Source organism: Musca autumnalis, unplaced genomic scaffold, assembly GCF_047663935.1.
Source record: "Musca autumnalis isolate F117 unplaced genomic scaffold, ASM4766393v1 scaffold_3, whole genome shotgun sequence".
In the NCBI taxonomy this organism is placed as follows: Eukaryota; Metazoa; Arthropoda; class Insecta; order Diptera; family Muscidae; genus Musca; species Musca autumnalis.
This window is the reverse complement of record NW_027411866.1, coordinates 245,899,623-245,919,254: the sequence shown is the minus strand read 5'-3', so window position 1 is coordinate 245,919,254 and position 19,632 is coordinate 245,899,623. Positions and strand designations below refer to the sequence as shown.

Here is a 19,632-nt window from a genome sequence, read left to right as displayed (position 1 = left end):
GGGACATATATTTTTTGAGAAAAAAAATATATAATTCGGAAAAAACCATTTCCCAGAAAGACTTCTTCATATCAATGATATGTAACCTCCTCCAAGTTCGAACGATAAGCCGCGCAGTAAATTACCGCTTGTAGAGGCGATACAACGTTTGTTAATATGTGAGGTATTTTGTTAAAATTTAAAAAAAATAAAGCCCTAATAAACATGTGCTTCTTTGATTTCTAAAACAAAACATTGAAACAGCTTCTCCTTTTTCTATGAATTTCCAGCGACCCCAAACTTTTCTGCAAGAATTCTACTTTCTGCGAGAATTTATGCATTTAGTGGAATGATGTGGAAATATAAAAATTGAAAATGTAACGAATTTTCATTCATGTTTTCCAAAATATTCAACCAAATGTGAAAAATGATTAGTTTTTTAAATTCCAATAATTTATAGACATTTCCTTGTTTTGTTTACAAATACAACTGGCAGTAACGTTACAAACAAAAACAAATTCCTTTGTGGTTGTTGTTCGAGTTGTATTTGTTGTAGTATTAACTTTACCTTGTATTTGTTCTACCATGGTTAAAAATATTGAAAAACAATTAAATTTTTAGAAACAGAATAAATAAAACAAAATGCCCTTTAAAGAGGTCCGAAAAACAAAATAAATTATTTTATACCCCATTTATATATAAACGGATTTAACAAACCGACTGGGTTTTAAATGTCAATTTCATTGCTTATATTTCAAACAAATCCTCTTATAGAAGGTTAACCCTGCAAAAAGCTCTAATATAAACAGCATAATAGTCCCAATTTACATTAGGCGAGTTTACTTGCGGCAATTGTCATTTTGTAGGAGAGAGAGGTGAGGCATATGGTAACCCTTTGCCTCTCAGCACCCTCTCTCACCTACAAACTGACAATTGCCGCAAGTAAACTCGCCTAATGTAAATTGGGACTTACATATTTATATCCAAACAAGTAAAAAAGTGTCTGTCAGCCAATGTGAAGTGAAACTTCACCTACGGACAGATCGAATGTATTTAAGGTCTCTTCAGAATTTTGTCGCCCTTTTTGGACATTTGAACTTGCCGACAAAAATGTGGATTAGGAATTAACTGCACTAATAGTACGTTTATATATAACCTGATTTAACAAACCCACTGGGTTTCAAATGTCAACTCCTTTGCGTATACGTCAAAAAAATCCTCATTAAGAAGGTTAACCCTGCAAAAGGCTATAATATAAACATGGCCTTAGACACAAATGTTGAACCATTGTGGGGGAGGTACCCTTAGGGAGGACAGATATGGGCCATTTTAGAAATTTAACTAAATTTTGACAAAATATTAGGAGATCCAAAGTTTGGACCAAATTGGCTGCCCCATTCAAGTGATATCGTCCTAGCATTTTAGTGACATTTTTTAAATATTGGGGAGAAGTACCGGAAGTTGTGGACCGGTATTGCCCCATGAAACTAAGTTTGGATATAATATGACGAAGACCAAATGTTGGACCAAATCGGTTGAACAGTTCGACAGTTAACGTGCTCTCCGACAGCCACATATGGTGACATAGAGATTTTTTTACACCTTTCGGGCTGTTTTCCTTAGAAATATGGACTAGCCCCTGAAAATACGTTTACCGTCGTAATGGAGGTAGCGAATGCTAATCGCTTCAACAAAAATCAAAGTGATTCGAGAGCAGGTCTTAAAGTGAACTTATCCGAAATTGTGTGTAAGAGGTACCAGAAGGAGTAGACAAATATAGTCCATATTCGAACTTGATCTATATCTGGTAGGTATATTAGGATGTGCAAAGTATGGATTACGTCGGTCACTCCCTTCAAGAGTTATCGTGCGCACAATTTTTCCGAACATTTTTGAACTTTTGTGGGGGAGGTACTTGAAGGAGTGGACCGATATGGCTTATCTTCGAATTTAAACTATGTTTACACAAAATATTACGAAAGCCAAACTTTGCACCGAATCGGCAGATCCGTTCGAGTGTTATCTTGCGCTCCATCCACTGTACACGGTGTTATAGGGGCTTTTTGCATCTTTCAGGCTATTTTCTCAGGAAGTATGGACTTGCTCCTGATGAAACTTGTACCGTCGTATGGGGGGCAATGAATACAAGTTGTTGCAACAAAAATCAAAGCGATTCGAGAGCAGGTCCTAATCTGCTTATCCGAAATTTTGTGTGGGAGGTACCCGAAGGAGTGGACCGATTGCGTCCATTTTGGAACCTCATCTAAGTTTAGTAGAAATGTCACGATGTGCAAAGTATGGGTCAAATCGGTTACTTCCTTCAAGAGTTATCGTGCGCAAAATTTTTCCGCACATTTTCGAACTTTTGTGGGGGAGGTACCGGAAGGAGTGGACCATCTTCCAACTTAAACTAAGTTTGGGCAAAATATTACGAAAGCCAAATTTTGGATCGAATCGGTTGATCCGTTCGAGAGTTATCGTGTGCTCCAGCCAGCCAGACAGACGGACGGACATTGCTCAATCGACTCCAAATTGTCTGAAACACATTTCGTCTAAAACCATTATTTCGATGAGGCACATTTTGCCCATATATACCCTCGTTAGCATAAATGCTGAGGGTATAATTAAAGCTTATTAACCCTATTTCCAATGCGGCTTCTACACGGTATGTTTTATGCACATCTACTGGCACTTTTTACAATTCTGAATTTTTATGCATCAAAGTGATATGGGTATTTTTTTACGAATAGAACGCGCTCTATACTCGTCTGTACGGATAACAGCAGTTTCGATTGTTCGCAATATAAAAAGGAAAACAAGAGAAAATGAATGAAAGTTTAAATTTTCCTGGGCAGAAGGAATTAGATATGAGCGAAAAAACACTGACAGTTGCTACGAATTACATGTATAAAACATATCGTGTAGAAGTCCCATAAGCGGAAAAAATATTCGGTTTTTTAACGTTTGTTAAATATTTTGCCAAATAACAAGTCATTATCGATTGCTTTGCTTTGTGCAAAAATATTATATTTTATAGCAAATTAGTATAATTAATTGAAATAAAATAATAATTGGAATAAAAAACAGTTTTTTTTTTTGATTTTTTGTTAATTTTATTTGACTTTTTTGTAATTATTTAAAAATATGTTTTGTTGTTTTAATATTAAAAATACATTACTTTTGAAAGAGAATTTCTTTGTTAAAAATACCTTGGTTGAAATATTATATGACCACGAAAAAAGAGATTATAAACTTAAAAAAGAGCCACAAACTTGAGAAGAAATTCCCGAAAGGGCCACAATGATGATGATACCAAAAGACATTTGGGGTAGTGGGTGGATAGGAATAAACAAGATACTATGGGTAATGAAACCACAAATACAGGCGAAAATAGTACGACTGTATTTTTAACATCTCATCATCATCACCATTATTAATTATAATTTCTTCTCACAATGTGACCTTTAAAAAAAGAAATTTTAATTGTATATCTTAAATACACTTAGAAGCTAATCAGGACTTTTATTGCAACATTTTGCTCTTATTAAAAAAAAGTAATAATAAAAACTCTTAAAATCTTGCATGAAGAAATAGAGAAGTACACTTTTACAAAAATCTCCTTAAGAAAAGGAAAGAGGGGAAATGAATCATGCCCCGTCATTCCTTTAAGAGATGATTATGTCTTTAGTAGGTTTTTTTGTTATAAAGAGGATGTTTTTTTTTAATATTGTTTTTGTATGCATCACTACTTAAAAGTTACGCACACCAGTACCATAATTAGCACCACCGGCACGATTTAAAGCTTCACGGAAAAGTTCAATGTCCAATTCATTGTCAACGCCAGCTTGTAATTCAACAGCAAAGTTCTGTAATGGAAATGGAGAGGAAATAAATTAGTATGATTAATATTTGCTTTATTGGTTTGCATGTTCGTCCGTCCATTCAACGCCACTACTTACATTTAGCACATCTTTAATAATAGCCTTATCCGTTGACATTTTGGCTCTTTGTATGACACCAACATCTTGTCCAATCCAGGTGAGGAAAATGAATTTTTTTCTCTTGGACATTTCATCGCCCATTTGTATGCGAATATAACCGAATGCACGTTCATTGTCACCGAATTGTTGGCGGAACTCTTCGAAGCATTGGCCACGTACCGAGCAGGTTATTCTGGGACCATCAAATTTGAAAACAGCCCTGAAAAAATGGAGAGAGAAGTTATAAAAATTGTTATTTGGTCAAGCAAGGTAGAAAAAATTGGGACCATTCAATAAAAGAAATGATAAAGAAATTGTCATATTGACGAAATATTTTGTTGAATTTATTTTGTTTGTTAATCGATAGTGGATAGTATGTCAAACTACAAATCAAGTGTTCGCATAAGTGAAATAAGCTGAGCAGAAAAAATGTCCAAAGAAGTTTACGGTTATTTAGTAAAACAGACTTAAATCCCCCTCAAGATGAAATCCATCGGAAGCCTCCAGACATTCTAAAAACTATGGCAGGAAATATCGCATTCTAGAGCTAAATGGGCAATACTAAAATTATACCAAAATAATACAACCACTGCAAAATGCAATAGCGTTGTTTCTGGAATCTTATAGCAAGAACCTTGTTGGTACACGAAATTGGACTCGCATTGCGCGCAATGGAATGTACGAAGTCTTTGTGAAACATCGAGGCTTGCATCGTTAAGATCGAAGTCTTAGGTATAAGCGAAATGAGTTGGAATAAAAACGATGCACCTACCATAGGAAATGGTAACTATGTACTATACAGTGGAAAAGAAAATGGTGGTGAAAGCGGAATTGGGGTCATAATGTCGTAGAACGCTAAAAGGTTTTTGCAGACATGGAAACTAACAGCTGACGGTGTGATAATAGGTGTGTCTTTTTACGTGATAATTTGTAATAATTATTACGAAATGTTACTAAATGCTGTCTTTTTACACAAAAGTTCAGTAAAAGAGAGCGAAATGAGAGAACAATTTTGACAGTTATCTGCTGAGAAATTGCTAAAAGTTACTGAAAGAATTTTTCCCAGCAACCACAGTTTATACAGTTGGCCATTCAGATGGCCATTCAGAGTTCTGTTAACAACATTTGACAACAAACATAATAGATTGTTCATTATTGTGATTTGATTTCCTTTGAATTTTATGTATTTGACAGCAAACTTAATAGTCAGGGCTAACTAGTTTGGGCTGAATGGCCAACTGTATAAACTGTGCCAGCAACATTTAGCAAGTTCGATCAGCTGTTTTTTAATCATCTGCTAATGGTCAGTTGCTCAATGTTTATGTTGTTTTTGTGGAAAAATATTATAAATATTACAACACAGCTATATTTATTGATTATTTTATTAATATATTAATTATTTTTTATTTATTTTGCTTAAAATTTAATAACTTTTTCATTGCTTTGGAGTTAGGTTTTTCTTTTATGCATTGGCGCCAATATTTTTGTTTTGGTCATCAACTGTTATCTTGCTAAAGTTTACTAAATGCTGTCTTTTTACTTTTTTCTCTATTTTCGTATCAAAGAGTAAAATCTCTCTTACTCTCTGAAAACAAGTTACTGAATAATTATTACTGAAAAAGTAAAAAGACACAACTATTGGCTCGATTCAAGGTCGATGTAAGATTGGTTACCATAGTACAGTGCTATGCGCCCACAGAATATGATCAAGACACTTTTAACGATGTATTTTTACCCAGAATTAAAACCCACGCTTATTGAAATTCGGGGAGGAGACATCATAATTCTTATGGGCGTCTTTAAAGCAAACATGGTGATCGACAACACCAACGCCCTCTTAACTACGGGAAAGCATAAATGTGGAGTTAAAAACAATAACGGTGTGCAGTTCGTTCCAAACATTCCAGCTGGTCATTGGTAGCTCAATATTCCTACTCAAGGAGATTCATAAATACACATGGACCGAGCGGAAACACTCGCAACGAAATGCAACAGATGTGCGTTTGTAGAGGATGGAAAAGCTTTCCGCCAGACTTCAGAAACGAAAGAGGAGCTGATATCGCCAGTGATCACGAGCTCATCATAGGCGAAATCAAGATCAAATTGAAATGTCCAAGAAGAAACACCAGACGACAGTCCCATGACTGACGTATACCCCCTTAAATATATAATATACTGATCCCCTTGGCGAAATCCTAGGTATCCAAGGCAAGATCAAATTTAAATATCCAAGAAGAAACACTAGACGACAGTTCCATGACTGACGTATACCCAATTAAATATATAATATACTGATCCCCACGTCGAAAACAACATTTCCCTACATGATACTGACATAAAAATATTAAATATACATCCCACTAGACTCTGTATATCTCACTGGTTTCAAACCAGACATAAGACCATATCTGGATGGCAAAAATACCATAGTCCTCGGAAACATACAGTGACACAGAAAAGTATACATACACCCAACAAAAATGCAGTTTTGGCTAAATCGTTGGGTTTTTTACAGCAACAACTGCACTGTGTGGCTCCTTGGAGACAAAATAACCATAATTACACAAATTTATTTTAATCTAATACGTATATTTAATACAACTAACGAAATTCAATTTTCACAACACAGAAAAGTGTACATACACCCCAAGGAAATACGAGTATTATCATAAAATTTATTGGATTAGTAGAAAAATGTATACATCTTTTAGTTTTGGCGAATGTCTCTGGGTGTCTGAGATATATTTAAGAGAAAAGAAAATAATTTTTGGGGGTCAAATGCCGTTATTTAGGGTACAATTTCTTATATACCTCGTTAAAGCAGACCCTTGCTTATATATCTCAGACACCCAGAGACATTCGCCAAAACTAAAAAATGTATAAATTTTGCTACTAATTCCATAAATTTTACGATAATACTCGTATTTCCTTGGGGTGTATGTATACTTTTCTGTGTTGTGAAAATTGAATTTCTTTAGTTGTATTAAATATACGTATTGGATTAAAAAAAATTTGTGTAATTATGGTTATTTTGTCACCAAGGAGCCACACAGTGCAGTTGTTGCTGCAAAAAACTCAACGAATTAGCCAAAACTGCATTTTTGTAGGGTGTATGTATACTTTTCTGTGTCATTGTAAATGCCCGCCATGAATCGTGTTTTTCTGAATTAGGGTCGGACTATCGAGGTGAACACATTGAACAGACGTGGTGAATATAGACCACCCTACATGCATTACTGCCTCTTGTCAAAGCTCCCCAGACATCACAATAGTAAGTCGAGACCTCTTAACCGACACAACCTGGCATGCAAATGTGGCACTTAATTGAGACCACCTCCCACTCACAATCCAAATCTCCACAAACTCCGAGCTTGTTATCTTTGGGCACCGCAAATTCACCAATTTCAGCGAAGCGGACTAGGAATCCTTTAAACATATCACTGAGAACGAGTTCTCCACACGTACGGCCAAACTTCCCAACAGAAGCGTCCAGCAAATCCAGTTGATGACAGAATCCTAATGCGATCACAAAGGAGATAAGTGGCGTAAGAAACTGGAAGAATCCAACCAAGGCTGGAAACCAAAAAAACCAATACTAAATCAAACCAGACTCGTCCCCTTTCCACTTAACACCTGAAGCAGTAAAGGCCAGAACAGAATCAATCGTCGCTTGCTTCCCAAATGTCAAATTATAAAGGAATGCCAGAGCCTCCTAAAGTCCCGGTCCACACTAGAGTGATTTCATTGAAAAAATTTCATGAAATTATGCGTCTCTAGATCGGCTTCCATAGTAGAGTAAAATCACAAAATTGCTATAGTGGGGAATTCGATTTAAGAACACCTAATTTCATAAAAATGTTTAAGGAAATTCACGCTAGTGTGGACCGGGACAAAGGAGAACGCAGGCGGATTTGCAAAGAGGCTCTGACATTCATTTATAACTTGACAAAGCAAGCGACGATTGATTCTGTTCTGGCCTTAACCAAATCCATCAAAGCATCTATTGGCCCAGACAGCCTAGCGAGCAAAATTCTAAGTCCCCGATATATGGAAAATGGGGAAAGTTATACTCCTCCCAAAACCTGGAAAACCTGTCCATTTAGGATCATCCTACCGCCCCATTAGTCTCTTATCCTCCGTCATATAAATACTAGAGGCGATATTACTTCCTCCCTCGCAGAACATTTAAAACTCTCTGAACACCAACACCGCTTCCGACGAGGAAAGAAAGACTAAATAGCAAACGACCACACAAACGCTCCATCCTCGTAAATTAACGCCACTGCTAATTAACTTCTGGAGACTTCCCTCCCCATTACCCTAAAAAGATGGTTGGCAAATTATATGGCTGGGAGACAATAATACGTCGAATCAAAGATGTTAAGTCCAAACAATAGAGGAACAAGCAAGGAATACCCCAAGGTGGACAAACGCGCCCCCAACGTAGACCTCATTTCCCACACCGATGACTGCAGCATTATCTCCTCAGACAGAGTTGTAAAAACGATAGAGGAAAATCTAAATCAATACCTCCCAAAACTATCGAACTTTTTCAAAAGTAGAAGTAGACTTAAGGCCTCGACACATAAGAAGCATGGTATTTTTCATTAAGTCTTACTTACTTAGTTGGCCCATTACAGAACATTTGTTCCATAGACCGAACTCAGAAAAGATCTCCATTACTCTCTGTTTTTCGCTTGACTTTTTGGAATACCGCGCCTTTTCATTTCTTCATCCACTTGTATGCTCCATCGAAGCTTAGGCCTGCCGATTCTGCGTGCACCGCCATGTGGCATGTATTCATACGCCTTTTTAGCGGGTTCATCATCGCTCATTCTCATGATATGAACTAGCCAACGCAATCGTTGCATCTCGATACGTTTAACTATACTCATGTCTTTGTATAGCTTATATAGCTCGTGGTTTATACGACGTCGATATTCACCGTCAACGCAAATCGTCCCGTAGATCTTTCGAAGAACTTTCCTCTCAAACACACCAAGCACTGCCTTATCTGCTTGCGCAAGTACCCATGCTTCGGATCCATACAGTAGCACGGGTAGTATCAGCGTTTTGTATAGTGTTATTTTTGTTTGACGAGATGTGGTTTTGTTTTTAAATTGCTTACTTAAATCATAGTAGCATCTGTTGGCGAATACAATTCTTCTTCTTATTTCACAACGGATGCTGTTTGTTGTGTTTATGGCAGTGCCGAGGTAGACGAAGTCTTTAACTTCCTCAAAATTGTAGGTACCAACTTCCACAGTTGGTCCGAGCTCTATGGACGCTTTGCGCGTCGACACCATCAATTTGGTCTTTTCGCCGTTTACCGCCAGACCCACTTTCGCAGATTCTGCTTCCACCTTTCTAAAGGTATCAGTTACTTCCTTTACTGATCGTCCCATGATGTCTATGTCATCAGCATAGGCAAGTAACATGTGGCTATTGGTGTAAATTGTGCCATTTCTTTGGACATTTGCATCTCGTATTACCTTTTCCAGCAAAATGTTGAATAGGTCACACGAAAGGCTGTCTCCTTGTCTGAAACCTCTTTTGGTACAAAATTCTTCGGAGAGGTTCTATCCAATTTTAACTGAGGACCTAGTATCAGTTAAAGTCATCTTACAAAGCCGGATGAGCTTTGCGGGGATACCAAATTCAGACATTGCATGGAATACCTTTGATCGGAGGGGACTGTCGAATGCTGCTTTATAATCGACAAAAAGGTGAAATGTCTCGATCTGCATCTCTTGGGTCTTCTCTAGGATTTGCCGCAGGGTAAATATCTTGTCAATGGTGGACTTGCCAGGTCTAAAGCCACATTGGTATGGTCCAATTATCTCGTTGACCATAGGCTTTATTCGTTCGCACAGTATCCCTGACACTATCTTATAGGCAATAGGGAGTAGACTTATGCCCCTATAGTTGGAGCATACATTCTTATCTCCTTTCTTGTGGACGGGACATAGGATGCTCAGGTTCCAATCGTCGGGTACGCGTTCTTCCTGCCAGATGGTGCTAACTAGCTGATGCATACACCTTATCAGCGCGTCGCCTCCGGTTTTAAACAGCTCGACTGGTAAGCCATGGGCTCCTGCTGCTTTATTATTCTTCAGCCGGTTGCTTGCTGTTTTTACCTCATCTTGGCCGGCCGGGCGGTATACATTCTATACCATCTTCTGGGATTGGATCTGTGGTATCATCGTCTTCGCTACTATTGGATACCAGCAGATTGGAGAAATGTGTCTTCCATATCCTGAGCACGCTATCTGTATCTGTTACCAGATTACCTTGCTGGTCTCTACAGGAGGATGTGCCTGTACCAAAGCCATCTGTTTGATGTTTTACTCTTTGGTAGAATTTTGGGACTTCATTCTGGCTCCTGTACATCTCGATTTTTTTCCATCTCCCGCTTTTCCATTTCTCTCTTTTTCTTGCGGAAAAGACGTTTCTCTTCTCTCCTTTTCTCCCGATATTTCTCTCGTGCGCTACGCGTTGCTACTGATTGTAAAGTAGCTCTATATGCCGCATTTTTCTCTTCGATGGCAGCACGACACTCCTGATCATACCATGGATTCATTGGTGGATTCCTTGGCCAAGTATGGATTTTGCGGCTGTTTGCATGGAGTGGGCAATGCTTTGCCATTGCGCTGAAATGTTATCGGGATGAGGAGTGCTTTGATTAAGCAATTGGGCTAGTTGAGTGGAATATGCTGTGGCTATCTGTTGTGTTTGCATCCTATCGATGTCCAACTTCCGCGTTGTGTCTGTTCGTGCTTTATTTGCAACGTTTAGACGGGTACGTACCTTTGCTACAACAAGGTAGTGGTCCGAATCAATGTTTACGCCTCGGAACGATCGTACATCCAACACGCTAGATGAGTGTCTTCCATCTATCACAACATGATCAATTTGATTACTTGTTCTTTGATCTGGAGACAACCAGGTGCCCTTATGAATATCGAGATGATTAAATCTGGTACTGCTAACTACCATGTTTTCTGCAGCTGCAAAGTCTATCAGCCTCATACCATTGTCAGATGTTTCACTGTGGAGACTGAATTTCCCGACTGTTGGGCCAAAGATATTCTCCTTTCCAATTTTGGGATTAAAATCGCCTAGAATGATTTTAATGTCATGGGCAGGGCAACGGTCATATGTTTCTTCTAAGCGCTCGTAAAATATATCTTTGGTCTGTTCGTCCTTTTCTTCAGTGGGAGCATGAGCGCAAATAAAGCTGATGTTGAAGAACTTTGCTTTTATTCGAATTGCAGCAAGTCTTTCATTCAGTGGGGTGAAGCTGGATACCAGATGTTTTAGTCTCCGACTAACTACGAATCCGCAACCAGACTCATGCTTTACGTCATGGCAGCTATAATATAGTGCGTCACCTTTAGGTGGCAGCTATAATACAGTGTACGTCTGCCAATGCGAAGACTGCACCTTCTCTATAAAGAGTGCGAACATTCCAGGTGCAGATTCGCAGATCATGGTCCTTAAAACGTTTGCGGGGTTCGTCAACTTTAGAAGGGTTTGTTTTTCTTTCCTTTCGTTTTTTCATAGCAGGCTGTTTTTTCTAGGGGAGGGTTACTAACCCGACGCCCAAACTCAAGTTTTTAACGTTCTTATGGGTGAACGCGCGGCACATGTTAGCTCACTACCTTTAACGGGTGTTAAAGGCAGTTCCCCAGGTGACACCACGGGGAGGTCAGTGTCCACTTGAGATGAAAGAGGGACCAAGATAAATCCTGGGCTTTGCCATGTTAAAACCGGTCAGGACCGTTCCTTGGTATCTTCCATCCTTAAGTCATATCTGGTAAATGACTAAAGACCAAGTTCGACCAAATTCAAATGTGATTCTGAAATATTTGTATTAGGTCGAACTTGGTCTTTAGTCTTTTATCAGATATGACTTCAGCAAGAATGCCATGCTATGTGTCGAGGCCTTTAGAAAAAGTCAACTTCCAAATCTAATAAATTTGTCATATAAATTTGTCGAGCAGAAAATAGTAAAAGAGAAAGCCATATTGGTTCTCTCTCCTCTCTCACTCTCTCAAAAATTGCTTCCAGTTTTACTACTTTTTGGGGTTAAAGAACGCTTTCCGAGTTAAAAATGGTAAAAATTTAAGAAACTTTAACGTAAAGGAACAAAGCTATTAATTAATAAAATTATGACAAGATCCACGGCCCAGAAATATATTAACAAAATTGCAACAATGCAGCATCCACGTATGACCCATAATAAAAACCCAAAATACCTACCATTCTGTGTCTGTGAGATCTGAACGCACATCTTCATATGCTTCACGTATGGCATCCTTGTCCAATGATGTGGCCATGGGCATCTAAAAAACAGAAACAAAATTAATTGTTAGTTCCGAATTAGCAATTGAATATGCATATAAAATAAAATTAATAAAAAAGAAATAAAGAAAGGAAGGAAATGATTTCTAAAACGATTTTAATCTAAAATGTGAATAAACGGAATAAAGCATACATACATATAAATGCACATATAAACATTTAATATGCATGTATGACTGATGTAAAACACAACAAAATATTACTTCCTTTTTAAAACGAAATAAAAAAAAAACATATTAATACATAAATAAATAACCGAAAAAATATAAATTTTATATTTCCTCCAGTCGTTCGTTCGATTGACGACCATCAAAAATCAAGCAAACAATCATCAACCCACAGGCAGGCAGATAAACTTCAACGGCCGCCGTCCAGCAGACGTCAATGAATTTTTGATGAGTGGACGACCGTACGTGATAAACTTGAAAACTTCCAATACAATCGGGCGTTTTGGCCAAGCAACATAAAATACGTATGATCACACAGGTGCACTGAGGCGACAGAGAGGAAGGAAGCAAAGTGTTTCGAGTTGCAACAGTTAATGTGTGCATGTTGATCGGTGCATCCGAGGCCGCCTTGCAATTGTGGATAATGAATAATAAGCGTAATTTCAGTTCAGTGGAATATTATTACTCAGGCTAGAGGCAATATACAAAAAATACACACTTAAAAAATATACCGGCAATAATTCAACACCCAATGCTTACAAATCAAATATTTTATTTACGATTCCCAAAATAAAAAATTGGAAAAAAATTAACAATTGCGCATTTGTAGAAAACTCCATACAAAGTGAAAAACCTTATATGCCAATTTAGGTTATAAACAATTAAATTTAAAAACAAAAAGCAAACAAAACACACATAAAAATTCTAATAAATATTTTGTTTATTATTGGGAAAGCTCAATTGCCTTATAAGGATTTATTTGAATTGAGCTTAAAAATGCATTTTTGGTGTTTTTTATGGATGTTTTTTCGATTTACAAAATAATGCGCTGCTTCCTTAAATGACGCGCGCATTATCGTGCCAAACCGGCAATGTGTTTTTTGTTATGAAATTGGTAATAAAATTGACACCTTTTTAAATATTTGAGTTAGGAGGGGCGTAATCATGTTTCTCAAGTGAGCTGCTATCCCAAAAAAATTACTTTTACAGTTCAATCCTGATTACGTTTTGCGCACCTCGTTAATTAATACTTTTGGCTCCGAACTCACCTCGCAATTTATTTGTCTGCAAGATTGCATGATTTGTTGTTTTCAAAGTTTTGCTCGTTTTTTTCTTTTCATTAATGTATTTATAACTACTTTAACTCTTGTTTTTTTTCTGATATGTTAACAAATTTTAAACTTTCGTTTTCAATTTCATGGCGTTGAATTCGTTTTGTTTCAGTAATTTTATGCTTTTATTTTAAATGAAGTGGTTTAGAGTACTTTTCAACACATTACGAGGGGAATTACCATCGCTTTTACTGCAATGTCTTATTACGTAAAAAAATTAGCAATTTTTATAAAAGAAACTCCAGTGCTTCTTTAGGCCCAGACCTCTTCTACCTTTCACTGAAAAGGTTTCGGCAAATGGTGCGCCATTAACCTCTGTCTTGTCTTGAGCTTTTTTTAGCAGACTCTTTGTTTACTTTGTTGCCGTTTAGAATTCCGTTGATTGAATCTTCCCATGCTGTTCTTCTTCCCCTCAGGTCTGGTCGCAAAAACTGTTTTTGGCAGTTGGGAATCTGGCATTCTGTTAATGTGTCCATACTACCTTATTTTGGAACGATTTATTTAGTTAGAAGGGGCGGATTTCTGGATTTCAGCCTGGATTCATATGCTATTGATAAATCTCGATTGAGGGGGATGCTGGTATTATCGGTGATTTTATTATACTCCTGGAGAAGAGCGTGTTTTCTTCTTAAGTTTGGCGGTTGAATGTTCGATAGCATTGGGAGCCATTCTATCGGTGTTGATTTTAGTGTCCCTGTTATCAATCTCATGGTGGAGTTTAGTTGGGCGTCAATTCGTTTTACGTGGTGACTGTTGAGCCACACAGGTGCTCCGTATTCGGCTGTTGAGTATACCAGAGACAAGGCAGATGTTCGAAGACAGTTGGCCGAGGCACCCCAATTCATTCCTGCGAGTTTCTGGATGATTTTGTTTCTAGATTTCATTTTTTGGGCTGTTTTATTAAGGTGTTGTTTAAACGAAAGGGTTCTGTCAAGGGTTATTCCCAGGTATTTTGGATTGAAGTTGTGGGAGAGAACAGACCCATTGAGGCGAAATGTAAGTTTTTTTCCTGCATCAATATGCGTGAGGTGGAAGCAACATACTTCGGTTTTCGATAGTCTGGGATTTAGTCTCCATCTTCGGCAATATGATGAGATTATTGATAGATCATCCTCGAAAGCCTTTTCCAAAATATGAAACTTAGAGTTTTGTACTGCGAACGCCATATCGTCCGCGTAGATTAACTTGCGGGATACAGTCTCAGGAAGGTCGTGGGTGTACAGATTGAGAGTGTGGGAGCTAGAACTGAGCCCTGTGGCAAGCCGTTGTTGAGTTTTCTCGTTCTGCTATGATTGTTGTTTATATAAACAGTGAAGTGGCGGTCGCTGAGGAGAGCTGATATAATGTTACATATTGTACTGCACGGTATGATCTTATTTAGTTTCAGCAGGAGTCCTTTTTTCCATACTGTGTCATAGGCAGCCGACAGATCGACGAATGAGACAGGTGTTTTTTTGCATTTGGTCGAAACCATTTTCTATGAAATTCGTGAGTGCTAGTACTTGGTCGGTGCAGTTCCTACCTTTTCTAAATCCGGCTTTTTCAGGTGGGATAAACTTCTCTATTTCTTCGTCAATACGGTTCAATAAAAGCCTTTCAAATAACTTTAGGCACACTGAGAGGAGGGCAATCGGACGGTAGCTTGAAGCTTCAGCTGGGGTTTTGCCTGGTTTGAGAAGGGCAATGACTTGACTTCTTAAAGAGGCCCGGGATACGGCCTGAGTGAAGGATATCGGTGTAGAATCTGGCAAGCCATTTCCTAGTACGGGGACCACTATGTTTTATGAACTCTGGGTAGATGCAATCCACCCCTGCGGCTGTTCCATTTTTCATCTTTGACAGTGCTTGGTCAATTTCCGATTCGGAGAAAGGGTGGGAGAAGGAGTCATTTGTGGTGGTGTGACTACGTAGGGCCTTTAATTCCGAGTTAATATTTCGCGTGAACGGTTTGTCAGCCTCGGCCGTGGATAAATTGACTATATGGGCAGCAATGATGTTTGGATCCATCTTAGGTCTTGTGGATGAAGGGGGGTTTGCAGCTCCAAGCCTGCGAAGAAGTTGCCACGCTTTACGACTGGAGTGTTTGAAGCTCATGTTGGACATGGATTTTTCCCACTCAGATTTTCTCCCATCGTCCAGACTTTTTATGAGTTCATCTGCTACCTCTGGGCTTTGGTTTGTACGGAATTCTTCGAGAAGTCTTTCACTGTCCTTATTCCAGCATGGGATATAGTCTTTACGGAATCCTTTTGGGATGCACTTTTGGCTGTGGCAATAACAAGCCCAGAGAACCTTTCGAAGTTGTTGGACTTAGGGGGTATAAATCTAACGTCCTCGTCAATTCTAGCGGTGAATTTGGGCCAGTCAGCTTTGCGAAAGTTCCACCTTGGTTTAGGGGTAGATCTTATAATCGGAACGGTTATGCCAATGTTTACAATTGCCGGACGGTGTTGGCTTTGAGGCAAGTGAGGCAGTATGCGTCTTGAGGCTGTGAGGGGGTTGTCGTTGGGACCAGAAACAAAGCATAGATCGGGATTGTAATCACGGTACCATCTGGCAGAGCGAAAGCTGCCGGGGTCCTTGGCATCAAACAGTAGGTGGAAACCATGATTTTCCGACCATTGGTAGAGCCGCTCGCCGTTTTCATCTTCGTTGGCATATCTCCAGAGGCTGTGGTGGCTGTTGAAGTCGCCGCAGTAGACAACCGGGTGGGGATAGATAGATAGGGGTAGTACGTTCTCCTGCCAGGAGACTGTTGGAGGTTTATAGGTGTTTGCGATGTGCAGGCCTAGTATCAGAGTTGTGATTATTGATACGTCTTCTGTATCTGAACGTAAGATCACCTCAGCAGAAGATATATCATTGTGTACATACGTAGCGATGCCGTATTTGCTGTGATTAATAGCTGCTAGAAGTTTATAGCTAGATATATTGCCTCTGTTGTGTAATGTTTGGTGTGAACCTGTATGAGTTTCCTGGATGAGGGCGACGTCAACTTTTTCCTCCGTCAGTAATCTGGACAGATAGTCAGACTTCGATTTGCTTATTCCCTCGATATTGAGTTGGCATACACGAATCTGTGGTCCTATTTCTTTTATTGATTTTGCCGTTTTAACTTATTTGTGGCTTTGTCAGGATTATGCTTAGGTTGCTTTCCTTCATTTTCCTTGAATCTCGTTTACTGTTTATCAATATTTTCTCCTGGGAATCGGAGACGAGTAATATGTATATATAGATTTTTTGTGTTGGTATGATAATTTGCGATTTCTTTTATGTTAGTTTGAGATTAGGAGGGGCTTTATTTCAGTTTCACTTTCTTTCTCTGTATTTTTTTTTGTATTGGCCAGGAGGTTAATTTCAGTTTTTGTTGAAGTCAACATAAATTCGTTGTCCTCCGATTCGCTGTAGTTCATTTAGCGTTACCCAGGGGGACCACGAGGATGCGAACAACGTTGCATTCCAGGTACGCTAAATAACGAAGTGTTTATTACTTTGTATAGTAGTCTCTGACCTGCTTCTTCCATGAATTCAGGGGCTCAATTCTGTTTCTATGAAAATGTGAAATGAAAACTTTTATAAAGGAGAAAACTGTTTTTTTTTTTTTTTTTCATTTCAAATTTTCATAGAACAGGAATCCAGCCCCTGGTGATATTTGGCCATTTGGTGATATTTGATTATTTGTTTATGTGATTGCTACCACGAGGTAGTGGTCACTGACGAGCTTTGAAGTCGCCCATTTTGAACTTTGTATCTCCTTTGTGAGCTGCATTTAAAACATTTGTGAGCTGATTACCTTATAGTTTGATGGAAGCTCCCCATTGTATGGCCATCTTGTCCCATGTGTGTTTGGATGAAATCTGTTTCAGATAATATAGAGTCGATTTTGTCAGCTCTGATGGCCCGCACGATAACTCTTGAAAGTAATGACCCCAAAAAAGTAGATACTGCCCTAAGATGTACTATATCGGTCCATTCATGTACCTCCTTCGCAACATTTCAATCCAAAGTTATTCGTGTTTACGTCCACTTTTGGGATCGTGTTGACTACAACGCAATATATTTTTTTCTAGGGGAAGCCAATAGAAATACTTGCTCCATTAATATGACAGACATGCATCTAGACATTAAATCATTTTTTTATTTCTTTCGTCTGTATTATAAATATTACAAATCATTAAAAACAAAGAAGTCGCCTTCATTCGCATTTCCACATTTAAAACATTTTGTAAAAAATAACAAAAAACTCTTCGACACCATATTCATTATCACCACATATGACAATCACCTCTGAACGTCGAAGAGAAAAAAGGGAAAAAATTCAAAACACATATTGGAGGGATCACTTTCCGACTGCATCGACAAAAAGTGAATAAAGCAAAAAAAAAATTACAATATAAATATCGACTGCAAAACGGCGGCCAGGCATAAATGTATTTTTGTGCGTACTGCTGCTGCTTGCTCCAAATGGATGATGAGCAATCGCAACAAGGCCTTGTGAGTTACGCCATGCAAACCGCGGACGCAACAGAGAGGACGAAGTGCAGTTTCAAACGAAATCTTCTTTATGGACAGTTTAGCAGTTTTGCGTTTTGTTTTTTTGTAATTATGCAAACAAAATAATTTATTTTTACACACATATCCTACTTGCACACCAGAAGGAGGGTGAAACGACAACTGCAATAAAGATACATGTGTCCAAATGTTTGGCCATGAGTCATGAGTTTAAATTAAATGCATTTGTTATTCATCATGTATGGGATTTTAATAGTAAAGAAGTAAAATATTTAAAATTGTTTTTTCTTGAGAAGAGAAAAAGAAAATTGGTATTCCGCTACGATAAATGCTACTCGACAATAAGTAATATTGCCTGCAATGTGTATGTAGTTGAGGAGAACATAAATTAACCAGCCTTGAAAATACAATTTCGCGAACTCGGGAACCCATCCAAAAGGTGATGTCATTTGATTAAGACCTACTCATTTACATTGAAAATGCAAACAAAAACTAAAGTACAAAAAACTTTCAACAGGAAGCAACAAAAGTCAAAACTCAATTTGAGCAAGACAATACAGGCCTGCGTACATAAGCTGCCTTGCCTGCTTACTTCTGATAAAAGAATAAAAAAGAAAAGGGCAACCCAGTTCGAAATTTCCTCGGCCTTCTTTATTCTTTTATTTTTATTATGTCAAAAATGAAGCAGGAAAGCAAGGCAATCAGGCAGAGCAGCTTATGTACGCAGGCCTTAAGATTTGGTCTTTCAGAAAAGGCCAAATCACAAAAATGTACATATGTCACCAAAAACCTTCACGCTAGGCTTGGAATATCAAATGCAATTTGTTTGTATGCAGCTAGCCCACGGGCATATCAACATGTTCTAAAAGGATTTCCCTCTATTTTCACTTTCCACCTTGCTAAAATTGAAATGATTAATGAAGGGTTAATATAAGTAGCAGCATGTAACCAATATAACCAAAGAAGATAAAATGTGTGTCCTCTCATTTGACGAGATGATAGTACTGGAGACCTACGAATAGGATAATTTTGGATATTTTGTCCGGAAACCGGCAAACTTTGCTCAAGTAGTAATATCAAGACGTCCTCTCCCTTCATTGTCCACCGTGCAACGTTGGTGTGCTAAAATTGAAATTATTGAAGGGTTGTTGAGACAGTCTGAACTCCATTGTTAAATAACTTTGTAATTTTTTAAATATTTTTTCAATCACATACGTTTGAATTTTCTGTTTAATACATATTTTCTGTAACCATATTTTTTCTTCACTTCAAATTGTTTCCTCCTTCGTGTATATACATTTTTGTTGAATTTGTTCTCTCATTAATAAATTTTATAAAAAATCACCGCGTTTTATCTCTGCAAAAAGATTATAAGAGGTTATGGGCGATACTAAGCAAGAGTCTACCCACGGAATCTTACAATTCCGTGGTACTAATTTTGAGAACTGGAGTTATCGAGTATGGATGTATCTGGATTCGTTGGATTTGCTGGATGCCATAGAGAATACTCCGCCCGCC

The 19,632-nt window shown here is 38.2% G+C and overlaps 1 protein-coding gene across 2 annotated transcripts in view; it reads right to left on the bottom strand.

Annotated features, from left to right (window-relative positions):
- Nucleotides 1–3,066: 3,066 nt before the first annotated feature.
- The window catches only part of LOC141399240 (coactosin-like protein), an 89,346-nt gene continuing 72,780 nt past the window's right edge, over nt 3,067–19,632 (bottom strand). For both annotated transcript variants that reach the window (XM_073977610.1, XM_073977611.1), the window contains 3 exons: nt 12,222–12,304; nt 3,939–4,179; nt 3,067–3,845 (listed from right to left, as the gene is read on the bottom strand). In XM_073977610.1, the coding sequence (XP_073833711.1) occupies nt 3,729–3,845; nt 3,939–4,179; nt 12,222–12,304 (441 nt within the window). In that variant the 3' untranslated portion in view covers nt 3,067–3,728. The remainder of the gene's footprint in view (nt 3,846–3,938; nt 4,180–12,221; nt 12,305–19,632) is intronic.